The 27,023-nt window shown below is 41.0% G+C and overlaps 1 protein-coding gene across 1 annotated transcript in view; it reads left to right on the plus strand.

Moving 5' to 3' along the window:
- The window catches only part of LOC142402014 (F-BAR and double SH3 domains protein 2-like), a 40,678-nt gene that overhangs the window by 3,270 nt on the left and 10,385 nt on the right, over positions 1-27,023 (plus strand). Inside the window, exons 2-12 of the mRNA XM_075487456.1 lie at positions 902-999; positions 5,360-5,405; positions 12,042-12,115; positions 13,750-13,894; positions 16,351-16,484; positions 19,188-19,242; positions 19,797-19,925; positions 20,012-20,134; positions 21,993-22,088; positions 25,090-25,206; positions 26,710-26,802. Coding sequence (XP_075343571.1) covers positions 902-999; positions 5,360-5,405; positions 12,042-12,115; positions 13,750-13,894; positions 16,351-16,484; positions 19,188-19,242; positions 19,797-19,925; positions 20,012-20,134; positions 21,993-22,088; positions 25,090-25,206; positions 26,710-26,802 — 1,110 coding nt within the window. The remainder of the gene's footprint in view (positions 1-901; positions 1,000-5,359; positions 5,406-12,041; positions 12,116-13,749; positions 13,895-16,350; positions 16,485-19,187; positions 19,243-19,796; positions 19,926-20,011; positions 20,135-21,992; positions 22,089-25,089; positions 25,207-26,709; positions 26,803-27,023) is intronic.

The raw sequence follows: 27,023 nt of genomic DNA on the forward strand, positions 1-27,023 counted from the left end.
AAGAAAATATGGCGAAAATCAATGTTTTTTAGGCTAACAACAGTATATTTTGATTTCCTAGGAAATTAAAGCAGATATCCTGAAATCCCTCTGTAATTTTCTTTTCATTTTGTGTGTAAACAAAATGAACAAAGAATTTTTCACCTGGCTTTATCATATGTTCAGATCTAGCTTCCGGAAATATATGCAAATGTGTGCATATTTGATGAGATCATGCCTAATTTGCATAATTAAACATACAAATTTCTAAAACTTGTAATACATTTTCTCTTCATACTTGTATAAGTAATCAACTGAAGAAGTTTCATGGTGATATCTATTATTTTAAAATATTACCCTATTCACCTGTAGTGTCTCGCCTTAAACTAAATAGCAAAACCTCTTATGTATCACTCTGTTGTTATCGCATTATTTATTTTTTCCCCACTGATTGATTTTCCAAATATTTGACTTTCCAGGGCCAATATTTGTTTTCATAATTTTTATTTCTTTACTTTAACTCTAAAATTGTAAAAACAGTTTAAAAAGAAGTCGTTTTTCTCTCTCGTGTTTGTAGTTTAATAGACATTCAAGCGTTTTCCGGAAAACCCTCAGGTTCCAGAAGGCTTTTTAAAATGAAGCCTTGGATCATAATGGACCAAACAACATGTCGTGTATGATGTGTACTGAAAATGTTCTGTAATGAGATGTGACCACTGCAGTTTAGGGCCAATTAAAAAGCCACAGGTCCCAATCGTCACCTGGCCACAGCTGCTGTTTTGTAATGATGGATCTCATTTTCACCTCGCCGGAATCGACACATTCCTTTGGGAACAAAACATGCGGCATCACACTTTTTGTGCCCCCTCGTCAAGTCGATAGGTCAGCTGACACTTACCGGCCCTGTTTTGTTTCCTTTCAGGTCCGGGTCACCCAGGAGCTGAAACACACTCATGCCGAGCAGATGAGCCAATTACAGATCAAGCACCAGACAGAATGTGACCTGCTGGAAGACCTGAGGTGAGCAAACTGAGGTTAAACTGCCTATGAGGTGCAACTGATGTTTGCCAAGGTGACTTTTTACAGAAGCATTCTAAAAGTGGCTCTTAGGAATCACCATAGAATAAGCTTTTTCTCTGAAAACAAACCTCATAATGTTGTTATGTTATAAGTCAAATAATGCCTCCGCTGTCAGGCTCTTGTTTTCTTTTGCCGCTTGTGCAACGAAGAAGTTCTGAAAGATCAAGTTGAAGCTCTAAGAGGTTAAACGGCCTCTCATTAGTAATGATGATAACATATTTGCCGTATTAGCTGTGTTGTGTTTAATTGTGTGAATTCTGATGTGAATGGTTGAGTGAAAACCTGCCACAGTTTTACACGACTGTCTTGATTCCAACACTCATTTTGTCTGAGCTGTGAAGGAAAACGGACCTATTCGATTAGTTTGTGTTGTCTGATGATGCGCTGTCATGGCGGGCCTGCAGATATCGGGCTGAAGCCTCGTCACGAGGCGCAAATGGAAGCAGAAGAAGAATGGTACAGACATGTCTGCTCCCATCTATGTTGAGGCTGATTATAAAGCAGATTTGTATTGGTATTGACAGTTTATAGCCTTTCATGCAGTCCTAAAATAGTTCAGATGTTTTTAAACGTCTTTTTTTCTTTCACTCGTGCATAGGCAGAGGGCTGTTGGGGCTTTTGTGGCAGAAAGACTTCAGGAAGTTATCTCCACACCAGCTTGTAGAAGTGTTAGCTTAAAGGGGAACTGCGGTATTTTCAACATTAAGCCTCTTTTCTGAGTCGTCTGCAATGTTTTAGAACCCCCCTCACCGCTTTTTTGATGTTTACTGCTGTCTCCGGTATTTGCCTAATTTTGATTCATCTCAACCTGCTTCAGAATGGCAAGTAATGTGCATGTCCAAAAAGGTCCGTAAAAGCACAATAAACGTCCGTTTTCAAAATCATCAACTCACCGGAGTGGTTACTGGTGTGCACTGGTAATCCATATCAAATTTCGTTGCGAAAAGTTGCTTTTGTCGTGTTTTATTTGACATTTTGTAAATCCCATTGAGTTCTATTGAAGACTGGATGTTCGTTGATATTACTCCTTCACCGAAACGAAAAGTCAGATTCAACTGCTGAGCGGAAGTTTATCCACGGCTGTGAGGTGGTTAAGAAAATAGTGCGAGCATGAACGAGCTGCCAAATAAAACACGACAGAAGCAACTTTTCGCAACGAAATTTGATATGGATTACCAGTGCACACCAGTAACCACTCCGGTGAGTTGATGATTTTGAAAACGGACGTTTATGGTGCTTTTACGGACCTTTTAGGGACATGCACATGACTTGCCATTCTGAAGCAGGTTGAGAAGAATCAAAATTAGGCAAATACCGGAGACAGCAGTAAACATCAAAAAAGCGGTGAGGGGGGTTCTAAAACATTGCAGACGACTCAGAAAAGAGGCTTAATGTTGAAAATACCGCAGTTCCCCTTTAAGCCATCAATATTGTTTGAACACACAACATCAGATGCCTGTTTCAGTAGCTTGGGGAGAGACCACCGCTGAATGCTGCAGTTGCCAGCAGGTTCCATGATGAATGTGGAGACGCAGTGGTGACCATAACAGCGAAGCAGCAAATTGCAGGTGTGACTTTAGGGTTGTTTCCCAGCGGCCACGTATCAAAGCACAAATAACAACTGCCACATGTCAGCACGACCCTGCGTAGGAAAGCGCCACATTGCTCACTTGCCTCTTCTTCTTTTTTTCTGTAGACGCAGTGCCCTCGTCTCTGTACTGTGGTTTAGACCTGCCCCTCAAACATAAGTCAGAGGACTAATTAGCCTGATCTACCCTCTACTTTAGACCCCCAACGAAAACACAGATAACGAAATATCCAAATTGTCCCTTTAAGATTACAGCCAACAAAGATGGCACTTTTTGTCCCAGCTGGTGTTACATCTGAACTCTTAGTTTGACAACACTACATCCAGAGTGAGCATCAACTGTGGTGAATATGTTCATGTGAAAGCAAATGGTTTTCTGATTTTTCAACGCTCGGTAACTTTGAAACATCCCATAATGGTTAATTACAAGTTTAGACCCGTTTCTGACATCTAATTTAAAACCCAGCAGTGCTTTCCACCTACGACACGACGCAGCATGTTATTTCTTATAGTTGTAGAGAAGTAAACACTTCTTCTTCATTGTCTGACAGACATTCTCCACTATTTAAAGCTCAGCTATTTACCTCTTAAGTATGAAACTCAAAGCAGATGATAACTTTGAAATTTAAGGATCAGGCCAAGTAAACACAGTCCACAGCGACACGCAAGCGGCTTTAGGTCTGTATTCCTGTGTGTAGGAACTTTAAAGGTTTAAAAGCTAAAGGCTGTGGTTGTGTTTTAAACCTCGGTGTTGGATTGAGTTGACAGCCTACTGGCTCCCCACTTCCTGTCTGTGGTCGGTGACGGAGCTCTGGACCTCCAAACAGCTGGAAGTTAAGGTCATAGAGAGCTGCCAGATGTTCTGACTGCCTTCAATTGTTCAGTGTGGGACGCTCGGTAACTTCAGTCCACCAGAAACAATGCTAAACTCGACCTGGCCTTTCTTACCAGGGACAAGAAATGATTCAGCAAACTGGAAATTACATTGAGTGCTCAGCAAAAGCTCTGTTTGGGAAAATGACAGGAAGTGAGAGTGGGGGTCGGTGGAAGAGTGGGAGGTCTGGAAATGCCGAGAAAAGGAAGAGGGGGAAGCTCCCAGGAAGTACGCCAGATTGTTTAGAGTCAGGGTGGAGCATGGCAGCCAAGTCTTGACATGTTTAATGACTTAATGAGGATTTTGCCACAGAGACATTTTTCCCAGGGCACTGACCTCTCTTCTTTTCTTAGACTTTGGCTTAAACCTCAGTTGACTTGTCATTATCTTGTTATTACAAATGAACCTGAAATGGTTAAAAGCCAGGATTGAAGTGAAGTCACATGTCGCATTTCTCAGCACATTTTTGATCCGTTAGGGTATTTATGAAACCAGATGAGAACGTTCATCTGTTGAAAACATTTGCACTGAAACTTTTGCACGAGTGGAATCCAAGATTTCCACGAGCATCTCACGGAAAATGATCATAGAAAAGGAAATAAAACTGAAGCAGCCTGAGCAAATCTGACACAGACAGTTCAGTGAAGATTTCATTTTGCCCGACTGTGTCATTAGAAACAGCCACAATGAGCATCAGAGGGAGAAGAAGCCAGCTGAGCAGAAGATGTGGTGTTGGAAGAGGAAATGAAGGCATACGAATAATAAGTTTAGAAATGCTTTAAAGCAAAAAAAGATGAGTTACAGAATAAAACTGGCTCCGATGTGTGGAAATGGCAGCAGGAAACCAAACCAAGGCCAAAGCAGTTGACCTTTAAAAGAATGCTTCAATGTTTAGGGAACATACAGTTTTATTTCACAAAGAATGGAATGAGAAAAAATTCAGTCGGCTTGAATTGATCAACAGCTACAGTTTTTTTTTGTTTGTTTGTTTTTAAATAATAATAATTTGTGACGTGGGGAACAGGAGGGGATTTTAGTTCCCAGAAGTTAGTTTTCTAAGTAAGTACCCCTCCAGCAGAATAACCAGCAGTGACCTAAATGCATATTGATCGGTCGTGTGTATGAATGCAGCACCAGCAGCCAACATCTCTGTAGACTTAGTTTGTATGAGTTAATTAATAATACAGCAGTAAAAGAGAGTTAGTTATAAAGTAAATAGTAAGAACAAAATGGAAATAGTTTGATGAAATGAAATCTGGAAAACTTTCTTTCAAGCCATTGACTGACATCTTTAAATCTCACCCTTATTTAAGTATTTTTAAAAAAGTGGTCTGGTGACTCTAATTGTTATATTCAAACATCCCGTGACCCTATGTCCACTCCATTCTTGAAAACATATGTCAAGAGTGCCTGCAGGGAATTTCATTACATATACTAACTGGATTGGCCTCAGGTTTTGTGTAGAAAAGAGTGTCGAGGATCTCTGGCTGAGCCTTCATGTGCCGTGTCATATAAAGCTCAGAACAAACGGTAACAGTCCTCTCTTTTAATTAGCAATAAGTATGTTCTGACATATAAACTGTACATGCAGATGGCTGGAGATCACACCACACACTAAGTGGAAAAAGTACACCATTTTATCGATCAATCTCAATGATAAAATCTGTATACACGGCATCAGTCGGGTTTGAGTGACATGCATCGCAAACTAAAAAAGCAGCAGTCGGCTTCAACCGTCTCTTATTTTTAAAAAAAAATTATATCTTCTCCTTTCCTTTCAAATTTTTGTCCCATCCTTTTGCTATGTTGTCACTCACATTCCCTCTTTTCCTTCTCAGGACTTTCAGCCAAAAGAGAGCAGCCGTTGAAAGGGACTACGCCCAGGTAAGTAAATCTTCCCTCTTTTGTCGTGTTTTTTTTTTTTTTTTTTTTTTTACACCACTACTGATGCTTGGTAACATCTTTTCTGCACAGCCTTGTCATTTGTCTTGCTAAGAATAGCTGTATTTATTTTTTTTTACTATACAGTCCTCCAAAGATACCATATGACAGTGGGGTTGGGATTGAGGTTGTGGCCCAAAAAAAAAAAAAAAAAGTTTTCATGCGAAAGATGGTTCATGAATGAAAAGCAAGCACAGAAAGAACACCACAACAGAGGGAGGAACAGCATCCACCAGTGATCCAGTGCCCCGTTTCCTCCTCGCTGTGTTGTTTTTGCCCGCAGCTTCCTGGAGACATTATTTGAGTGCCTGAAAATCCCCCTGCATCCCGGTTGGCTCTGCTCTGGTTTTGCACCCCTGTGAGGAATGTCCTCCAGCACTGTAAAGAGTCCGGCATGTTTGCTGTAAAGAGCAACGTTACATGTCCGTTTGCTTATGTGCTTCTGGTGCTCTGGAAGTTTATCGTGAAGAGCGCGCAGAATGACACGCACATGCCAGGCAGGGTTGATGTGTTTTATAAACCACACCGAGAGTAAGAGTGACAGAGCTCGTAACCTTGGTTATGTGTTTTTGGACTACTCCACAAAAAGAATACACATTAACTTTGTAGCACCCAAGCATATGAATAATCATTGAAAAAAATCCTTTTGGCTCTTCTTGCATCTTTTTGGGTGGGAATAAACCAATATTTTTGAAATTTTTGGGCTATTTTTGATCATTTTAGGCAATGTTGCATATTTGCAACTGTGGGCTTTCCTGATTAATTTTGTTCACAATACCAAGTCATTCTCTGCAGATCGTTTGGCAAAAAAGGTATAAGTGAAAGGTGGACAAAGCAGACCACACCAAACGAGACCAGAACGAACTAGAACAGACCACCGCAAAGCAGAGTGTAATTCACTGACCCAAGAAAATTATTGCTGTGACAACTGTCGGCAGGGGCGCCGCTAGGGATTTTGGGCCCCATGAAAATAATTTTTACTGGGCCCCCAAACAGCCGGCCAGGAGGTCGGCGAAAATTTGTGATGCTATTTTACATAAAACTATGCATTTTAATGGTATTTCTGACTATCGTTCCCATATTTGTGAAAAAAGAAAAACATGACAGTTGAGGTGGGTAACACTGAGCACAAGGAATCCAATGGAATTCATTTATTTGGTGCAACACTGATACTCTGATTCTAAACTCTCAATTAGGCTACCTGAAAAATACAAAACATAAACGTAATGTTTCCAAAACAAAGAAAGTTATGGTTACCAGTAAATTGTAAATAAAATATATTTGTGATTATAAGTTAGTTAATAACTTAGTGTCATATTATTTTTTGTAAGTATTCTAATTTTATTAGGGCCTCTCTGGGCCCCTCTTAATCATGGGCCCCTAGAATCCTTCTCCTTTTACCCCCCTTTTTGGCGCCCTGACTGTCGGCACATAAAATGTAATTTAAAAAGATATTACACATGAATGTAAATAATGTATGTAAATTTAAAAAATCAAATAATGTAATGTAAATAAAAATATAATGTAAATAAATAAAAAGCTTGTTGCATATCTGCAACTGTGGGTTACAAGGTTAAGCCCCTGAATACATGAATTAAAATGTACAACAAGCCGAAGAAGGTGCCCTACGTGTTAACATGTCAGTCAGAACAAAAATATCAAATCCATCCCTCATAGCCACACTAACACACCCGGATAATGCAGCTGGGAATCGAATGACTCTGCTATGTATATCCTCAGCTAGACTCAAAGGGCTGTGGCACTCTAGTGTATGCTCTACAGTTCCCGTCCCCGACCTTTGACCCAGTAATAACAGAAGACACTGGTACTGACATGGTACTGATTTGCTGCCTGCCACGGTGTCGGGTGTTTTGGCTTGTTGTGTAAATGGGTCAACCTGAAGAAACCAACCGGCTGAAAGAGGCCGTGTCGCCACATGACACGTCTGCGTCGGACATACTTAATGTCATATGCATGTCGGACAGGAACAGAGGTCCAGTTAAATGGCTGCACAGTTAAACATCAGGAATGCTAACAGAGCCATCTGCCATCAGCTGTTCAAAGTAAACATGCAGCAGGACTCCCAGGAGTGACTTTGACTTTGTCGATTGAAGGATTTTAAGAACTGATATTGGATTGTTTCAATGGAAATCAATTCAAATTGGAAAATCGATATATTTTCTTAAAACCCTAGCTGTTTTGTGTCGTACTTTTGTGAGATCTCGGGTCATTGATCAACTACACAAATTAAAATGTAATAATATGATGTTATTATAATTGGCAACACCTGTGAGCTCTTTCTTGTTTTGCAAACCTTAAAAACTGTTAAAGCGATCAGGAAAGACATGGTGAGAATACAGTTGCGGTCTTTAGGAAAATATGTGATCAAATTGGATTATTTTGAATAAAATGTCATGTGTGTTCTTTAACATTTTATTAGTAGAGGGCAGCTTTTTTTTTTTAGTCCAGGTTGCAAATAAGAGAAACTATAAGAGGAAAACTGTGTTGTTTTGACTACTGCGGTCTCCGTTGGCACATTATTTATTTATGTTACTTTGCTGGATCCACGTTACCTTGTCACTTTGCATAAGAGACGTACAATCCCAGAACAACAAAAGAGAAGTAGAACAAGTATAATAAACTTTAGAACCTAGGGAAATCTGTAATTCAGAAATCAGTAAACTATTGAGTGAGTTTTGGTGATGTACACACATTTTTTTAGCTAGATTCAGACTATTTCAAATGTGTGAGTGTGTGTTTGTTGTAGGAATCGTCAGCATTGTCATCAGTCTATAAGCGCACTAAGGTGAGGTCTGAGACTTTGTAATGTACCGGCTGAATACACAGCGATGACAGAGAGGATGTTTGGCATGTCAGTATTTAGCAGAGGGTCAAGATCTGCCTGCTGGCTAGCTTCTGTATCCCTGTACATGTGTTGGATACAGAATGTGGATATGTAGTCTGATGTTGTTTTCACATGTGTGATGAATATCCTGAAATTTCTACAGAAGTTGGTTGAAATGTGGTCTTTTGAAAAGGTCTGTTCAGGAAATATCAAACCCCTCTAAATCCCAAAGTAAAATGATTTGTTCCAGTGAATCTTCAGATACTATCTTTCAAAGCTCTGCTGAAAACTCTCAGGAGCATGTGAGGATGTTTCATTAGGTATCTTTTAAACATTTGAGAAACTTTAGTTTTTACTTCCTTCTAATATTTTAGACGGAAAAACTTTTAACTAATGAATTATGGGGAAAACTGTCTGTTGAAGCCTTCGTATTTATTATTTCTCGTGTCATTATCATGGGCAGCCTGTTTACTTTGTTGGGGAATGGGACATGGTGTCAGTGCTGTAATAACAGTGTAAAAATTAAAGATTTCATCCAGTTAGTTGTCAGAAAATGAAACAGCATATGTTTGGATTATTGTTTGAGGCACGTTTCACTTTAAACAAAAACATTTAAAGAACAGATGTTTGTTAAGATGTCCCCTTGAGCACCTTGAGTGTGTTTTCTCGAAGTTTCTTGACATTTTTAAGACCAATACAATATATGTATTAATGGAGAAAAGAATTCCCGAATTAATTGATAATGAAAATATTGACGAGTTGTAGTCCTGAAAAGAATGACCCTGTCTTAATTGTGTTCCTTATTAGACCGGAGGATGAAGTGGCTGAATCAAAGTGTGTCAGAGGGTCTCTGGAACACTTTGCTTGCTTTAGTTACACCCCCTTTTCAGATTCCTTCTCTTGATGCATCTTTTCCCGGGTCTTTTACACCTGCAGACTGCTGTGGCCTTCAGCTTGATTGCTATTCATATCACATGGTGTCAATAAAAAGTCCTCCTCTGTGTGGCTCTTCCTCTGCAGTCCTCACGTCCCTCCTCCCTGCCCTTGTTCCCATCACACTATTCAGGCGTGTCTACTTGGCCAGTTCAGTTGCTGATTCTTTCTCTATTTAAGCCCACAATGACCGTGTCTGTAGCAACTTAGAAGGTTTGGCACAAAGATCACCAAGACCAGCAGGTTCAGAACCCCCGCTTAGCCTGCCTCAGGACCACATAACAGGGGCTGTCTTTTTTGCTTCGGACAGAGGAAGGAAAGATGGACTCATTTCCTTGAAGAGCACGTTTTAGGGCCAAACGCAAAAACAAAAGGTTTAATCTTGCTCAACACTAAGTGGTGACATGAAATGGAAACCTTGCCCCCCCCCCTTCCATCTTCCATGAAGCTTTAAATTAAACCCATCTCTCGTTCCTCTGCGCCCTTATCATTCAGTAAGGTGAATCCTCTGACACCAGCAACTTTTAACTGCAGTTGAAGTCAGATTCTCAAAGAATTATTAATTTAAATGGAATATAGATTTAAAGTTCTTATAATTCAGTGAGTATCTTGGGCAGTTGCCGGTTTTTTCAGCTGCATTTGTCTTTCTGGACTTAACCCATCATCACTGCTCCTGTGCAAACAGATGCAGAGAATACCTTCAAATGCATCAGCTGTAGGGGTGGGCGAAAAAATCGATTCATGTACATATCGCGATTTTTAATGGGATGATTTTAAAAATTGATTTTCCTCCCCAGAATCGATTATATTACATCATATCCGTGTCCAGAAAACTTAATCAATTCATTACATTAAGTTATGTTAAAACTAGCCCACATTTGTGCTGCGTGGACATTTGAATTACTTTTGTAACTGTAAACTTTAAAAAATGCCTCTTTTTGTCTGTGTTGAAATAAATGTCAGCTGCTGGACTGACTGACACAGACTGATGTGCAGCGTTTATGGGAACGACATTCATTCTAGAAGTGTATGATTCAACTTGTTTGTTTTTTTTAAGGAGGAAAAGAAAATTGCAATTACTGGTTATATCGAATCGCAATACTTGTAGAATCGCAATTATCATCGAATCGTGACCAAAGCATATCGTCCCACCCCAATCAGCTGTAGAAGTTTCGTCCTGGCAAAAAGAGTGTATATCAATGGCTTAATTGTTTTGGTAATTGTGAGGGCAACTCAGCACTTGCTCAAACCATTCTTAAGCAGTCTTTGCAGACTGGCAGAGTACAGTAACAGCTCGCCTTCTTCGTATCGTGCATCTCTTCCTCAGGCACATACACATCCAGCCATTCATTTTTTTGTTGTAAAATGGAAAACGACCAGGCCAACATCTTCTATTTCTGATGCTCACATGACAGTTATAGGCATACTTGGCAGTGGGCAGAGCTCAGTATAGGCTTTTCTGACCGGCCTCCAGCTCTGCAACCCCATCACCATTGTCAGTGTCTGAATCAAAGCTTTACTGCAGTCTGTGGTACTGTAGCCGTCTGTGCGATTTGACCACACTTGCCAACCTTTAATCACCACATGCATCAGTGAGCCTTGGATACCCACGACCCCCATCAATACACGAACGCCTCAATGCTTCTGCACTTGTACATCTGTTGGTAGGCACCAAATAGTGCATATGAGGAGCTACGCCCAAGGCCTGCCCTTTTTGGAGATATTTGCTAGTCATGTTTTCATTCAAATTTTTTTTCTTTGACAAAGTCTCTCAGATTGAAACCTTTCACATTTTCCTGCGCCCATGTGTGAACATAAAAAACCGAGTGTTCAGATGCTGCCTAATATATTCCATCCCATGACTGGTGCTGTTGTGATGTGTGTGAGAGGTGTTATGTTACGGACTTCTACTGTGAGCGGCCGGAGCCGATCGGTGCACCAGCAGAGAGCGGATCACTGACAAAATGGCTACTCGACTAACTACCTGCCTTTCTCCCTGACTTGAGCAAACACGTTTTTTATTTTTATTTATTTATTTAGAGAAGCATTGCGTAAACGGAATTTACCCAATGGGCAAATTTTATTTTTTTATTTTTAAGAAGCAGGAAGAAAATTAGTTGACATACTCTTATTCTTTCTTTCCTTTTTTTTTTTAAATACAGCTATACAATACTCCTATTATTGTATTCCCCCTATTGGACAATTGTAGTTTTAACCCAGTTATTTTGGGTATTGGCTGCTCACACCTTCTTTCCTTCACTTGCAACAGAAGTACATTTCTCTTACATACCACCACGCACATTTCTTCTGCTGCTCTTTCTCTGTTCTGCCATTTTGGCTCCTCGACGATTAAACACGCTGTTGGCTGAGGTGGAAGAACCTGATATATCTCCAGGGCTGAATGTGGTGTAAATAAATTATAGTTTTTTTTTTTTTCTTCTAAAAATAAGCTCATTTCAAATCCATTCCAAATGAAGCCGTGCTTAACAGGTGAACAAGGGCATGCAGTGTTGAGCCATACTGAAATCCTTACACAGAGTAACCAGAAAATACTTTTTTAAAATAGTGTGGAAATTGAATTGGTGTTCCCTGACTCATATTGCTATGTTGAATGGCTGGCCTTTGATTAACACAGTCTTGGTGGAGTTTTTCTGACAGTCCTGTTTGTTCTTAATGTGTTGATGCTCATGCTGCCTGTTGGCTTGTACAACGGGTCACTTAGGGCCACAGCCTAATGTCATATGAAATGTGAACCGGTGGGAGCTCATCCCCACATTTGTCTCTCGGTTTTTCTTTTTCAGGCTCTACAGAAGTTGGCAAATCAGTATCTGAAGAGGGAATGGCCAGAGAGTGTGACAGAGGAAGAAGATCATAGGTAAAGTTCTCAGCTGTTCTCAGCCGACTGTTTCTGGTCATGTTTCGTCTTGCACAGCTTCAAGTACAGATGCACATTTTTCCTGCTCAGCTTAGATCAGAGTTTTCTCAGGAAAAAACATTTGTCAACAGTTACATTTTAAATGTAGTCCATGTTGGCTTTATGGAGATAGTATAAATAATCACAGCTACTGGTCAAGGACGCGCAGCATGCTAGATGGATCTGTTATCTTATCTGTATGCTCTTCTATTAGTCTTCAGAACACTCTGGAAAATGTTGCCCTGTGAGTTTGGAACATGTTTTATTCTCTGAATCACTGGGAGACAGTCCTGGCAGTGTCCCAACATACCGAAGTTACTGACAGAAGCTGCTTTATTTATGTCCGATCCAGTGACATGCAAACCTCTGTCCTGTGTGAACATTAAAGGCAAATGAGCAGATGAGATGATCCCCCTACTCAAATAAGGGGCATTTCTGCAAATGTTTCACTCATGCAATCTAGACAACATGATTCTGACCCACTGACGGCTTTAAAAAAAAAATTGCTTTGCTAATGATTTTTAGTTGAACAATACTAAACTGGCAACTCTCAAGTGTAGGACTGAGGATTGTTGAATGTATTTGCTCATCACAGACATCGGCATTTAAGGATTTTCACGTCACGATGAATTGTTGAAGCTATCGATTCAACAAAGATGTCTGATGTAGGCAGATGTCTGTAGTGGGGGGGGGTTTCTGAAATATGAAATTATAACCCCTAATAACAAACTATCACGGGTTGTTTGGCTTTACCATAAATCTTCTCACCCTTGCCTGGTCTTCTCATCCTTCTTATGGTACCTCATTTTCCACCTTTTCTTATTTGCTTCATGCTAGCAGCCACTGGTGGGATCCGAGCCAAATCTTTGTCAATTATTCCTTTTCAAAACACCAAACGGAACATCACAAAATTTTGAAAGAAGCACCTGCAGATGCCAATTATAATAGATCATTTTCACTGTTTTTTATTTTTGACACCTTAGATTCAAGCATGTGTAAGTGCTAAACAAAGGTAACTCATTTAGTTGATAATAAAACAAAAAAAAAAACATCCAGAATGCTTCTTCATTTCTGACTAGAAAGCATTTTACCTCATGTAGGATGTTTCTGAATAATAGATGATGATTCTAAAAGAAAAAGGTAAAATAAAAGACAAAAGAAACGTGGTGGTGAATTGGTGAAGCACAGGAGTTTCTCCCAGCAGACTGGACACATCTACTTCAGAACTGATGCAACATGTTTATGCTTTTACCTTTTTAAGCTTGATGTGGTGTACATGTGTGGTTGGCATTTTCTCCTTTTTTTTTTATTATATAAAACTTTGGCAAAGACCATGATTTTGAATAAAAGCAGAAGATTATGTTTCTTCAGAGACTGAGGGGGAAAAAAAAGTTTTATTGTACAGCTTTTAAGTTTTTTGGAAAACCTCAATTGTCCCCTCCTGGGACATAAATGAAAGCTTTATGTACATAAGTGGAGATCATAATCTTTTAGTTTAATTGTGCAGCCACAGCTTCAAAGCGAATCAGTTACCATCCATGAGAGAGGAAACGTTTCACTTTCACAGCCCGTGTGTTTGTGTTTGCTTGTTGCAGGAACATGTACTGTGTATGGAGGGCGTATTTGGAGGGCACCGTTCAGGCCGCTCAGTTCAGAATCAGCGCCTGTGAGAACTACAAAGTCCAGGTTGCAGATCCGGCCAAGACGGCCCGACTGCAGAAGGAGCAGCAGCTCAGGAAGGTAATACGGACCAACGCCGCAGTCCTGCGCAGGTTTCAGTCACTTCTGTATTTAGAAATGTGTTCACATCACCACTGAGGAAACCACAGCGTTTCATTCTACTGTGAATGTGACATGTACACTTTTGGACTGGAATTGTGTCATTTCTTATTTTGAACGCTCATCAACTTAATATGTAAATTGATTTAGTTTTATGGCCATTCGCTGATACAGCTCTTGCATCTAAGGCAAAACCGAGTTCCCAAGTGTCCCTGAAGGACATTCACATCCGAATCAGAGATGCGTTTATTGGCTGGAGTTGAACATTGGATCCATGTGCTTCTCATACACATTTGTAGTCTTGCATACATCTGATGATGTTGTAAGAGGTCAGCGAGGCACACCTCATCCTTAATGATGCAAGAAGAAGTTACAGATTACACAGCTCAGCCGCCTTCCTGTTTCTCCCACAGCAACAGGAACAAAGTGGCTTTTACTGTTTTAACACAGAAGGTCACACAGCTTGCACACACCCACAAATTCATGATGCAGTTCTTATTTACAGTCTGTTTTTATGGGAGGAACTGAACAAGCTAGGTAGTGACCTCATCATGTACTACTTGTTAACAAGAAGTCATTCTCAAGATGTAGTGCTGCTTTATTTTCTAGACTGTCTCAACAAAACCCCAGAGAAGTACAGTTTAATCCTTACAACTGGGATGGGCTTTGAATGAGCAGAAATGAATGTTATCTTCTGGCTGCGACCACAAGCTCCAACTGTAAAATGGTGGAGATGGAAGGTTAAATGGTGTAAATTATGCTAAAAGTCACAGCTAAATGCAGCTCGGACGTTTTCATGGATTTGTGGTCACTGTGGAAGTCAGCAGCTTCGAAATAACCAATGCTGACTTAAAGGAGAATTCCGGCCATTTTACAAACATATCCCATCTGTTGGAGACCCAGGAAAGTTGGCCAAAGGGAAAAGCGCGAGAAATTTTCATGCCCGCTGCGCAAAGTTGTCCAATTGCGCTGATTTCCATGAAAGCGGGCTCTTTCGGGCAAGCGTTTAACCTTTCCTGAGGCTCTTAACGTGTATCAAAATACTTTTGACCGAATTGGCCGTGGTTTCAGTAGCAATACAATTCAACCCAGGGGCTAACCATACCATTAGCTAGCACAGACATGATACATTTTGAGATTTCAAAAACAGCGCACCTACCTCTCTCAGCTTCCGTGTTCCACAGGCGTGCGCACAAATTGATCGCCGAAGTCATACACTATAGTATTCAAAAATTGTCTTTTTGTCCACCAAAAACGTCCCTCGGGAACCGAACTACACATTGCCATGTTTGTTATTGTTTCCTATCGAACAGCTGACTCGTTTCAACACCCATTTTCGCCGTGATGTCATGACGTGTCACATGACTGCTGAAAGGAGCGCACCTTCGCCCATTATTCAGCTGCGGGAGATGAGAACCCTCTGGATTTTATTGTTAGCAATTTAGAGATGGATAGTTCGTCAGATTCTGATGTTGGAGTGGAAGAGTTTGACGAGTATGATGGTCGGGGTTATCTTTTTGAACCAGAATACACTGATGAAGAGTTGTTGGCACAAGATGCAGCAAGGTGCGCTGTTTTGTTTATGAAATATCAAAATGTATCATGTCTGTGCTAGCTAATGGTATGGTTTGCCCCTGGGTTGAATTGTATTGCTACTGACACCACGGTCAATTCGGTAAAAAGTATTTTGATACACGTTAAGAGCCTCAGGAAAGGTTAAAAGCTTGCCCGATAGAGCCCGCTTTCATGGAAATCAGCGCAATTGGACAACTTTGCACAGCGGGCATGAAAATTTCTCGCGTTTTTCCCTTTGGCAAACGTCCCTGGGTCTCCAACAGATGGGATATGTTTGTAAAATGGCCGGAATTCTCCTTTAAATGGAGCGTAATGGTAAAAGGTAAAGTAACTGTTATGGCAAGTAGAGGCAGATACAGTGTACGTGCATGTTCTTTGTCTTTAGTGTCACTGTCCAGTTGGAGCTTTAACAAGCACAGTGCAGCTAAACCGTGCTGTGAATAATCTGCTAGTTGAGGGCAGAAGTCGCAGCAGCTGCTCTTAATGCTCTTATCATTTGAAGTGCTGTCAGCTTCGCGTGTCATTTGGACATATTTGTGTTTGTGCAGGTTCAACTTCATTGCTCAGAAACATAAGCAGCACTGCTCTATGGTTTCTGTTGGCCATGCTCCACTGCCTGCAGCCTACAATGCCGCTCTTGTTTACTGCCTGCCTTTCGGAGATGCCATCATAGTTTCTGTACATAACGCATACCATCATGTTGCTACTCGACCCATGTTTTTTTTTTTTAGATGCGGTTTTAGAGACATTTGCATTTTTCTCAGATGACGCACGGCAGGAATAATCATTTGCATAAAATGTAAAGTTGAGTCTTGCTTTTCTCCAACTTCAATCATCCTCAGTCTATTGAGCAGCTGACGGTGGTCCAGGCTGAGCTGCAAGATTCAGTGAAGGAGCTGACCAAGAGCAGGAAGAAGTATCAGGAGGCTGAGACGATGGCGCAGGCTGTCCGGGAGAAGGCCGAGCTCGATGCCAAGTATGATCCAAATTACTCTCCCATCTTTCTATGGTTAAAGTCGTGTTATCCAAAGTTTTACAGCCTGAAACAAAAATGCGCTCCGTCAAAATCAGCTAGGCCTCGACTGCTTCCTCCGAATAAGTCCATCAATACATTGTATGTAAATGGAACAACATTAGATCGGAGGTGTAATGCACATTAAATGAACATTTCAGTACATATTGCTGTTTGAAGATTTTCAAAATGAATTCAAATGAATTATGAAAGCCAGCAGAGAAACTTCAGATTTAGAATTGCATTAAGCAGTGCACCCTTTGCCATCACTGAGCTCAAATCATTCCTCTTTGATTAAACTTTATTGGAATTGTCTGTGGAAAAAGGAGCCTGAGGCTTTCGTTTTATATTTAGTGTTTGCGCCACATGTTTATTGATCTGTTGACATGTACCATAAAGCTCTCTACCTTTGAACAAACCCTTTCAGCTGCTGTAGCTAACTGACAACAGCAGCCAGAGTATTCTGAGTACAACCTGCACACCAAAAATCTATTTTCAAGAGTGAAAGTACGTGCACATAAAGCAGACTTTCGACTGGAGGTCTTCATCTGTCCAAAAAGCCAAAGAGACATGAAAATGTACACCCACACATTTCAAAGCCGATTCGGAGCCATGCAAATCCCAAGAAATGATGAAGCCCGACGGGAAACATTCACAGATAAGAATAAGACACACAACTATGTTATCAGCTGTGAAACCAAACTTTATGTTCGACCTAACACTTGTAGCTTTCTCCTATGTGTCTAGTGCAGTGATACTCACAATTTTTTTCAAAAGAGCCACATTGGCAGAGCAAAATCAAGGGAAGAGCCACTTTTACAACGACATACTAAGTGCCCTTTTGCAAATATGCATTTCTCTGTATAAAACATCCCACAAAAAAAGAAAACACAGCCAATACATTTTCAATTAAAGCTGGCATGCATGTCCTTGACTTTCTTCATGTTGTATTTGTAGTTTGTTGTTGTAATCACAGTAAGATGAGCAAGGTTTTTGTGCTGGTTTTTGCTTTTTTTAATTGAAAAACGATCCATTGTGCCTGCATCTCGCGGTACACCCGACGTTTGCCTGCCCGTCCCCTCTCTGGCGTCTTCATGCTGATTTTCGTTTGGTTTTTGTGCTGCTTTTTGCCCTTTTTAATTAAAAACCGATCCATTGTGCCTGCATCTCGCGCTGGCTAAAGGAGCTAGCGTGCTCTGCGGTCAAGTTTGACGGTGGTTTATGCAGGCTGCGTTGCCAGGTTTAACAGTGTGCCCCCTTTAGTAAACACCATTAAGCCTTAATTAATACTTAATAAAAATACTTAATACTGTGCAGTATTCGCTGTATGGTATTTGAAAAAATGTATTGTTACCATATTGTTATAAGCTACTATGCGAGTGCGAGCCACCAATTAAAGCTTAAGGAGCCGCGCATTGAGTATCTCTGGTCTAGTGGGATACACAAAGTGTAATCCAAGAAAATACAACAACAAGAAATGCAACTCCCATCATTTCTTTTGCATTACATCTAGTTTTATAAGGCCTGAGCTCTGTCCTGGCTGGGATTGACGTGGATAAAACAGACCTCAGTTCCTGCAGTATTAGAATGAGGCTTAACATATTACTTGCACCAACTTGTATTGGCTCACCTGGACAACTTGTACGGAATGCGGTCAACTCTGGTGTGACGTCCTTCTGAGCTCTGACAAACGAAACGCAGTGAAAGCTAATGGAGCACAAAGTCGGCCTCAAGCCAGCGTCCTCTGCTGTCTTTCACTGGTGTCAGCAGCGAGTAAAGAGGAACCCTTTCCAAGGAAAAGTGCAGAACACTGGATGACCAACTACTTATTTTCTGCTGTCGATGATACAGCACCTGAGTCCAGAGCCTGCGGTTATTGATTCACTTCGGGGGGGGGGGGGGCATAAACTGAGTACAAACGATGTCACTTCCCTCTGATATGGGACTGGACTCATCACAGCGAATGAGTCTGAGAGAAGCTCCCCCTCTTTGGTGTTGACCAAGACGGCTACATTTTCAAGCAAGGTACGAACAGGCCAAACATTTTTTTGGTAACGGATGATCAGTGAAAACAACATACCCTCAGACTTGTTGGCAGACTCAAGGAAGTTGCTCCTCGACGCTCGGTCCTGGCACGACATGAACCGCTGGCGCTTTGACTCACCACATTGCAGAGATTCTTCTCCACATCAAGAGAGAGCCTGTGAGGAGCCGAAGCACAACTTAGTGAACAATTGCTGTCAGAAAGGATTAAGCTGGACTGGCACCCGCTTGAATTCTAATGCTGCGTCTTTTTGGCCCGTATGTGAGTGCACGCACCCACAGATGGATACTCTGGCTTTCAGATATATGACATGAAGCTGATTCGAGAACATTTTTGGATAGGCTTTAACAGGCTCCAGATCAGTACCCAGTGGTACCGTGGCTCTGGTTTTTAACATATGTGACTCGGACATTCAGTGGTGGACTTTCTGCTGGCGTCAGTTTGCCTCCTTGTCATTTTTAATGTTTAAACTTTATAATGTTGTATATCTATAATGTTTTGCATGACTTAAAAACCTAAGAGACATATTTTTCAAGAAGACGACTTACTTGATTAAATTTAAGATTAAAAAAAAATGTTACAAATAAATTCAACCAAATGTGTTGTGAATTTGTTTTTTTCAGGTCCAAGCTCAGCCTCTTCCAGTCGAGGTCCAGTCTTCAGAGGGCCAGCGTGAAGGTATGATCCTCACATGCACTGCAAAAAATAGGGGTCTTCAAACAAGATAAAAAACACTAAAACTAAGGGAAAAGGTACTCAAAACAAGTGAAAAAATCTGCCCATGCAGCAAGATAATTTGACTTGGCAAGATTTCTTAAATTAAGATTGTAGGAGTCTTGTTTCCAGATTTAACAAAGGCAGTTTTGTGAACAAACATCTGTGTGACTCTTGAATCAAGCATGTTGAGTTTGTTATTGAATCTTAAAACAAGATTTATTTTGATGAGACTTTGGAGGAGAAATGTAATACATCTTATTTTAAGTGTTAATTGTCTCATTTTATGATTTCCTGCCTGTTTGAGACAAAAAAGTAAAGTTTTGCTTGATATAAGATTATACTGTTAAGTTGAAGACTTAAAATAAGAAATTAATTCTTAAAACAAGAAAAAATATCTAGCACTTCTAAATGTAAGGTTTTTTTTCTTGGTAAGAACCAAATAATTTGCAGTGTGAGACCCCACGCTCCACATTTCAGAGCTGCAGTCAGTGAGCTGTGTGACCTTTTCATTCCAGCTGAAAGCCAAGAGAAGCGAGTGCAACTCCAAAGCCACCCACGCGCGAAACGATTACCTTCTCACACTAGCAGCCGCCAACGCTCACCAGCAGCGCTACTACAACACGGACCTTATGGACTGCATCAAGGTGAGGCCGCACACCTCAGCGAGCGCTGGTTGGAAGAAGGTGAATGCGCTGTAAGACTAAAATCCCTCTTCTACCCATGTCTGCAGATTTTAGATGGCAGAATATACGAACAGGTAAAAGATTACCTGGTATCACTTTGTCAGACTGAGCTGGAAACGTACCAGGCTGTCCACAACACCTTCAACCAGCTTCTGAACAGCTCAAACGGGGTGAGTCTTAAAACCCATCTTGTAAAAACATCTTGTACTTCAAACACGTGTGCGTATCCGCCACAGGCAGGTCTTTATTCTTTACCGGAAATACTGAGCTCAGTCTGAAAGTTGACTGTATGCTCGAACTAAAGCTTGTAATACATTTGGTCTGGAGCTACAAGCTAAGTAAGCACAAATTCTGGAAAAGCGTCCCTTATCAAAATTCACAAGAGGCACTTTGTTTTGTTATTGCAAATTAGATTGGTTGGATGAGAATTGATATTAAAATGTGTACATTGGAATAAAGAAGGTAGTGTGTACTTCCTCTGGAACTACTTGAGTCACTTTTGTTTGGCCCAGCAGCAGAAGTACAAAGCAGAATGTCTATTTATTCTCTAAACTGTCACCTTTTTAAATGCCATTATAAAAACCATGAACCTCATTGACTCCACAGACCCTAGCATGACCCGGACAGTAACTTCATGTTTATTAATGAGCTGTAAAACGGCTCGATACAATCGCCAAAAGTTTGAAAAAAAAGAATCTTTGTTTATCACAAACAAGTGAAGGCTACGAGTTGCAGTGTGATGACTTCCAGAGATCAGATTAGTTAAGAACATACACAGGACCATTATGAAACTCCTTCGAGCGCCCGTAGTTGTAATATTAGTCGTTTGAATTTTATTTGTGGCATTTTCCTTTGTTTACTTCGAGAGTGATCAGCACGACTGATCCTTCAGGGCAGAGGTTTATTGTTTGCCATCTTGACACGGAGTGTCTGAGGTCAGCAGAATACGGCAACGAGTTTTTCGCTCAAAATTGACCGGTATCGATCCGTTTTCAACATTTTTAAACCTTCGGATCTCACTCTTTGTACGTGAGCTGATCTCCGCTACCTCAGCCACTACTGATTAATTGAAACGCTTCTAGTTACCCAGCGCTGCTCGGTTACACGCTCCTGGGGCTGCTGCTGGCCTCCACTCTGGTTTGTTCGAATCGTCTTGTCTCTCTGGAACCAAGAGAGGCATTTAGTTTCTGCTCAAAGCAAATCATTAAAGAGGGAAGTTTGTTCTTTGTATTTTGCGATCTGTGGTTTAAGAATAGTCCTCAATATTCTGTTTTATTAACAACAAAGTAACAGCTCATTTGTAATAAGATGAGCTTTAACAGCAATGAATGAAAACTGTTTCCTTAAATGAATTGGTGTGATACAGTGTTGTGTCTGTGTACACTTGATTTGATCAAATATCCTGTTCCTTTTTTTTTTTTTTTTTTTTTTTTGCACTCTTCAGTTCTTTAGCCTTCGTGTGGCTATGGCGGTAAGCTGGGTGTGTTAGAAATACACAGCCTGCTCTGTCCACCTCTGACTGCAGCTGCTGGAACACTCATGATAAACATCTCTTTCCTGTTACCCCAGGAGTTTATGGACAGGATGGGGAAACTCTGATATTAGAAAAATCTCATAAACAACCATGGACTAACACAACATGAGTTGCTTTTTGATTTGATCAGTTTGGAGTTTGGACGAAGAGCTTGATAAGAAATCATTTCCATCAACTGCTTAAAAGTGAAAATATTACACACAAGTATAAAAGCCATGTTATGTGTATTAACTGAAACTCCTAAGCCAGCCAGTTGACAGTTGCTGACCCGAACCATTTCATTTCTTAGATTTGCATGTGTCACCACCAGTTTTATGTTTGAGGTTTGTTTTTTTTTGGGTAGTGTGGGTATAATGTACTTTTTTTCTTTCATGCTTGTCGACACACAGATGTGTCATAGAAATGCTTTATAATGTATATCAGGTTTTGTTAAGCGATGTTAATCTTTTGCCTGAACCTAAATATGCCTTTTGCATTTAAAAAAAAATCTGCAGGTTCTGCAGGAGTTTCACCAACAGGTGTTTGTACAGAAGAACTCTGTGTTTCAGCAAGCTCCGGACTTCTTGTACCAGCCCAGCGACTCTGATACGGTAAATCCAGACTTTTTATTTTTCCGTTTGTTTATTATTGAATGTCTGAGCAGTGCTTTACGGTCCCAGTTTCTCAGAATTTGTTTTAGAATGAATGTTGAACCATGAGCATTTAGCCTATCAGTGACTGTTAGTGATGGAGTGGTTGACAAGGAAGACTGTTTAAGTCTTTTAAACAGATTTTGTTACAGTATTTATTAATGCTATGGTTCTCATCCTGGCCCACAATAAATGGAGAATGATCAGTTATCAATGCTCCATGCATTACCACTGATTATCAGAGCTGCTGCTCGGTGTTGCGCTGGTTTTATATCTCTTGTCCGCGCTGTTTATATTTTGCATGTGACACCACTGACGTCAACGACAGCTATCAAACCTCTGACCTCTGCCAACTCTGGCTGCACATGTTCTCTGAAGTGTGGAAATGAAACATGACTGCTGGGCCAAATCTAGGTCATTGTTTCGTGGAGGCTAGCAGCTGTCGTCAGCTCAGATTTGACCCGTATTTGCCGCCTCCTGCATGTCAACTGGCCTTGTATCAGCAGGGCAGGAATCTTTGAATATGTTCAAACTGTTGAAAATGTATTTTCTAAGCACTTTTCCTCGAATTTGTAAGGGCTTTGGAGAAGAAAACAGTTTCAGTACCCGATTACACTTACAGTAAGCTGACGTGCATTTACAGTAGGGAAACTACGCATATTCCAAAAATACTGTCTAATGCCATTGTTTCACACGGGCTATATTTGATTAGTTCCATAGATTAAAAATACTTGCGCTTACACGTTATCTTTTCTTCCTCCCTTCATCCCATTGTGTTATCTTGGCTCTATTTGCTTATTTTTCTTCCTTTAATCTTTATTTGTAATGACAACAGTGCCTTATCTTTTTTTTTTCTCCCATCTTTATAATTGAATGGCAAAATGCAGCACAGACACTCTGACCCGTCGGTGAACCTAGCATTATAATCTCCATCCATCCATTTTCTATACCCACTTTATCTGATTCGGGTCGCTCGGGGGGCCGGAGCCTATCCCAGCTGTGATCGGGTGAGAGGCGGGTTACACCCACACAGGCCGCCAGTCACAGGGCCACACGGAGACAAACAAGACGAGCAATCATGCACACTTCAGTCGCTCTTACAGTCCATTTAAAATGACAAATGAACCTAACATGCACGTCTCGGATGGTGGGAGGAAGCCAGAGTGCTCTGACAGAACCTGCGCTTCCACGGGAAGAACATGCAAACTCAACACGGAAAGGCCCCAGCTGAGATTGGAACCAGGAACCACTGCACCAACATGTTGCCCTGCATTATGATTTAGTAGATTTTAATAAAGTTTGATTCATTGGGTGTGGGTCGTATAGATAGAGCATAACATCTTTATGGTGTTTATGGTGCAGTTGTCCAGCACAAAAGTTGCTCAGTTCAGCATCATTGGACACGCTGCAAATAAAATAGAACGAGTTTAATGAATGAAGAAACTGCTGTTTGCTTCACGGTGGTTACAGCACGGCCGATGACTTTCTAAAGTTGCTAAATCATCTCTCCCTTCACACGGTCAGTTGGCAGTTTTCCATCTCATGCACTTTCAAAAATTGCGGATAGATATGTTAAACTTTGTTTCCAGTATTGTGTTTCTGAGCTGGTTTGGGACTGAAATTCCTTCTGGTGACATGTAAAAATTCTACTCTTCCAGTAGCTCCTAAAAAGGTAGAAATTTGTCTACAGATACGTATCCGAGAGCTTATAAAGCTTTGGAAATCCAACTGAGAAATGATTCTGGTGCATTCTGGTCTGCGCTGCACCTTTACACACCTGTTCATGGATCTCAGTGTGTCCTTGTTGCCTTGAATCTATTTTAGTTGTTTGTATTACCCAACTGGACTTTTATTAGATTATTTTGTCCTTTTTTTAAACCATCATAAATGTCAAACCTAGGTCCAGAAATGTTTTACGACTAGCCTTTTTAAGATGAAAATTTTCCAATGATTTATGAAGGCTTTGGTGCATGGATGTAATGTAAGGGAGCGCTATCCTCACTCGTCAGTCGGCCATCATTGCTGGTCCTTCTCTCCCCTGCACTGCCCCTCTGCTCCTCCGGACAACACTGGACAATTTGTTCAAAGTGCAAATGCTGGCGTTGTTTTGATTGGAAGTCAAACAAGCAGCAGCCTGTTCCTAAAGGAAACATTAGTGGTGGAGATCCTCCCTCCCTCACGCCCTCCCTCCCTCCCATACCACTTGCACCAGACAGAGGGATCCGGAAAGGAATTGAGCAGAACTGGAAGGGAGGGGCAGGTGGTAGGCTGGGCCCTGTGAACAGCCCATCTGTGAAAAGGAGGCATTGTGAGTGGGCCTCATCAGAGTGCAATGATCCCAGCCCCCCACCACCCCAGAGCCTGTTTCCTCCATACACACACAAACACACGTAGTTCTGATTTCATGTTAAAACCTTAAGTCACATTTTAGGCATTTATTTTAACCTTAAAGGAGAAAGCCACACCTCAAACAGTCAGAAATGACATCCGATAACTGTCTCGGCTTAAAATAAAGCATGAAATGTTCAACTCCTCATTCAGCCTACACAGGAGGAGCAGGTAACTTAACACATTCTGACTCTGGAGAAAATATTCTTATTCGAGGTTTACAATTTGTCGTTCAGTCTGCACATCTGTGTTAGATCGTGTCTGTGGAGTCATTTTTCTGGCCGTGGCAGAGGATGATGGCATCCACATTGTTGTCATCGTGTACAAAGCTTGGTTTGGTTCAGTTTGTTTTTCACCCAGAGAAACCGCTGTCGGTAAGCCCGGACACGGTTTGGAGCAGTTAAATGGGTGATGTTTGGTAAGAATGCGAATGTGGCAATGAAAATCACTCCTCAAATGAGGTTGAACCAAACACGCAAACCAAAATGTAAACTTGGACTACTTTCAATGTCCAATAAAACGACACCGTCTCCCTCGTTTATCATCTGCTGTGGTTTTTTTTTTCCTTTTGAAGGTGATGCAGCTGCAGAAAGAGAGTGGAACGGCGGAGGAGCACAGTCTGGATAAGGAGGCGAGGAAGTGGGCAAGCCGAGTGGCCCGAGAGTACAAGAGCATCATACACACACAGAGGGTGAGAACCAGGTCAAACTGACGAACACACATGCTGCTATCTGCAGGGCCGAGGAGGTCCGACTCACACAACAAATCAGGATTGTAGCTGATATGTTTTTAACGCACCAGAGTTGGCCAAAATAAACTTTCTCATTCGTAGTTTCTATAAAAATGTCACAATATCAACAAGATAAGTTAAGATGTCCCCTTAAAAGCACACAGAGCTGTAATAAAGGCATGATATTGATGATGGTTAAACACTTAATCTAACTCTGCCGAGATTGTACAGGTCAATCAGGACATTTATGGTGAGTGAGGAATAAAATATAACTTGTCACAATTTCCTCTGATTGTGTGAGGAAGTTGTCGGACCATAGTTAAAGTTATTTATTAGACACTATCTTTTCCATCTGCAATGTCGAAAGCAGCTTGCCGGGTTAAGTAAAGGTCGAGCCAAGTTAACTTGAGCAAACAATATCAGCGATTAAGGGCACGTTATCTCCATACAGACGTTGCTACCAACCTTTTTACGTCATTTTAGAAACTGAAAGTACCCCGAGCAGGACGGTCAACAGTGGAAGTGGAATAAAAGATGACCACATTTCACCCAAATGAGATCTCAGCCCATAGAAAAAGACTAACCCTGCGATGCGACCCAATACCAAGAGATGACAAGGGATTTATTTATGTTTTTAATTATTTTTGGGGTCTTTTTTTGCCTTTTATTAGATTGGACAGTGTAGAGAGACAGGAAGCAGGGGGCAGAGAGAGGGGGAACAACACGCAGCAAAGGGCCGGGGCCAGCTGCAGCGAGGACTGTAGCCTCTTGTACATCGGCTGCCTGCTCTACCCACTACGCCATAGACCCCGAATTTACATTTATCAAAGAATAACGAAAAAGAAATCATCAGCTTCAATCATGTTTCCAGTTTTCACATTGATGGGGCATTCTGGGCTTAAGTGTCAAGAAAACATTGATAGTTAAAAAAAAAACAAAAAACAAGTTAGAAATATTTCATTTTACAATTATTGATTAAACCGTTGCCATGTTAGTCGGCTTCGTCGCCTTTTGGCAAATTGGCACCATTAAATGTGTGCCAGATTCAGAATTGGTGCTTCCTATCTCTATGGATTCATAGAGTGTCACTGGGTGACTTTGAAACTGATGAAAATGTCAAATCTTTAGGTACTTAATTGGTATTTATTCACAGTGGACACGTGGTGATGATATTGAACGCCCAGTGAATTTATATATTTCTGGATCTGAGGTACACGTCCAAATAGGAAGTGAGGTCTGACGTGTGAGAATTTTTTCCGCTAACCTGGAATTTGACCTTTTACCGTGGCGCAAGGTATGACAGTTTGATAATAATGATAAACCTGGATGTCATGAAGTTCCCCCTGTTGTGCCACTCTGCGGAAGACAAAAATGACTAAGCAATGAAAAATGTCTCATTCACTCCCCGTGGCCTTTTCTATACATTCGGGATGAAAGTTAATGCTGTTTGCGATTGGGTTTCAGGTCATGGAGGAGTACGGAACACCGGAGGAGCAGAACAACAGTGAGCTGGAGACCAAGATGGAGGTGGCCAGGCAGAGTCTTCGGAGGGCAGAGGTAATGTCTAAAGTCCACCTTTTACACTAAAACACAACCAGCCGGGGCTTACTGAAAGTGGCTCCAGTACTCCACCTGCTGGTTAGAAGTACCTTTGCAGTAAAAGACGAACACTAAATTCACACTATTAAAGAATATTTCAGCCTAGTTAGTTTTCCAAACATTTTTCAGATAATTGCCTCTTTGCAGGGTCCAAGCTTTCGTTGTTTATCGAAGATAAC

Source organism: Odontesthes bonariensis, chromosome 16, assembly GCF_027942865.1.
Source record: "Odontesthes bonariensis isolate fOdoBon6 chromosome 16, fOdoBon6.hap1, whole genome shotgun sequence".
Classification (NCBI taxonomy): domain Eukaryota; kingdom Metazoa; phylum Chordata; class Actinopteri; order Atheriniformes; family Atherinopsidae; genus Odontesthes; species Odontesthes bonariensis.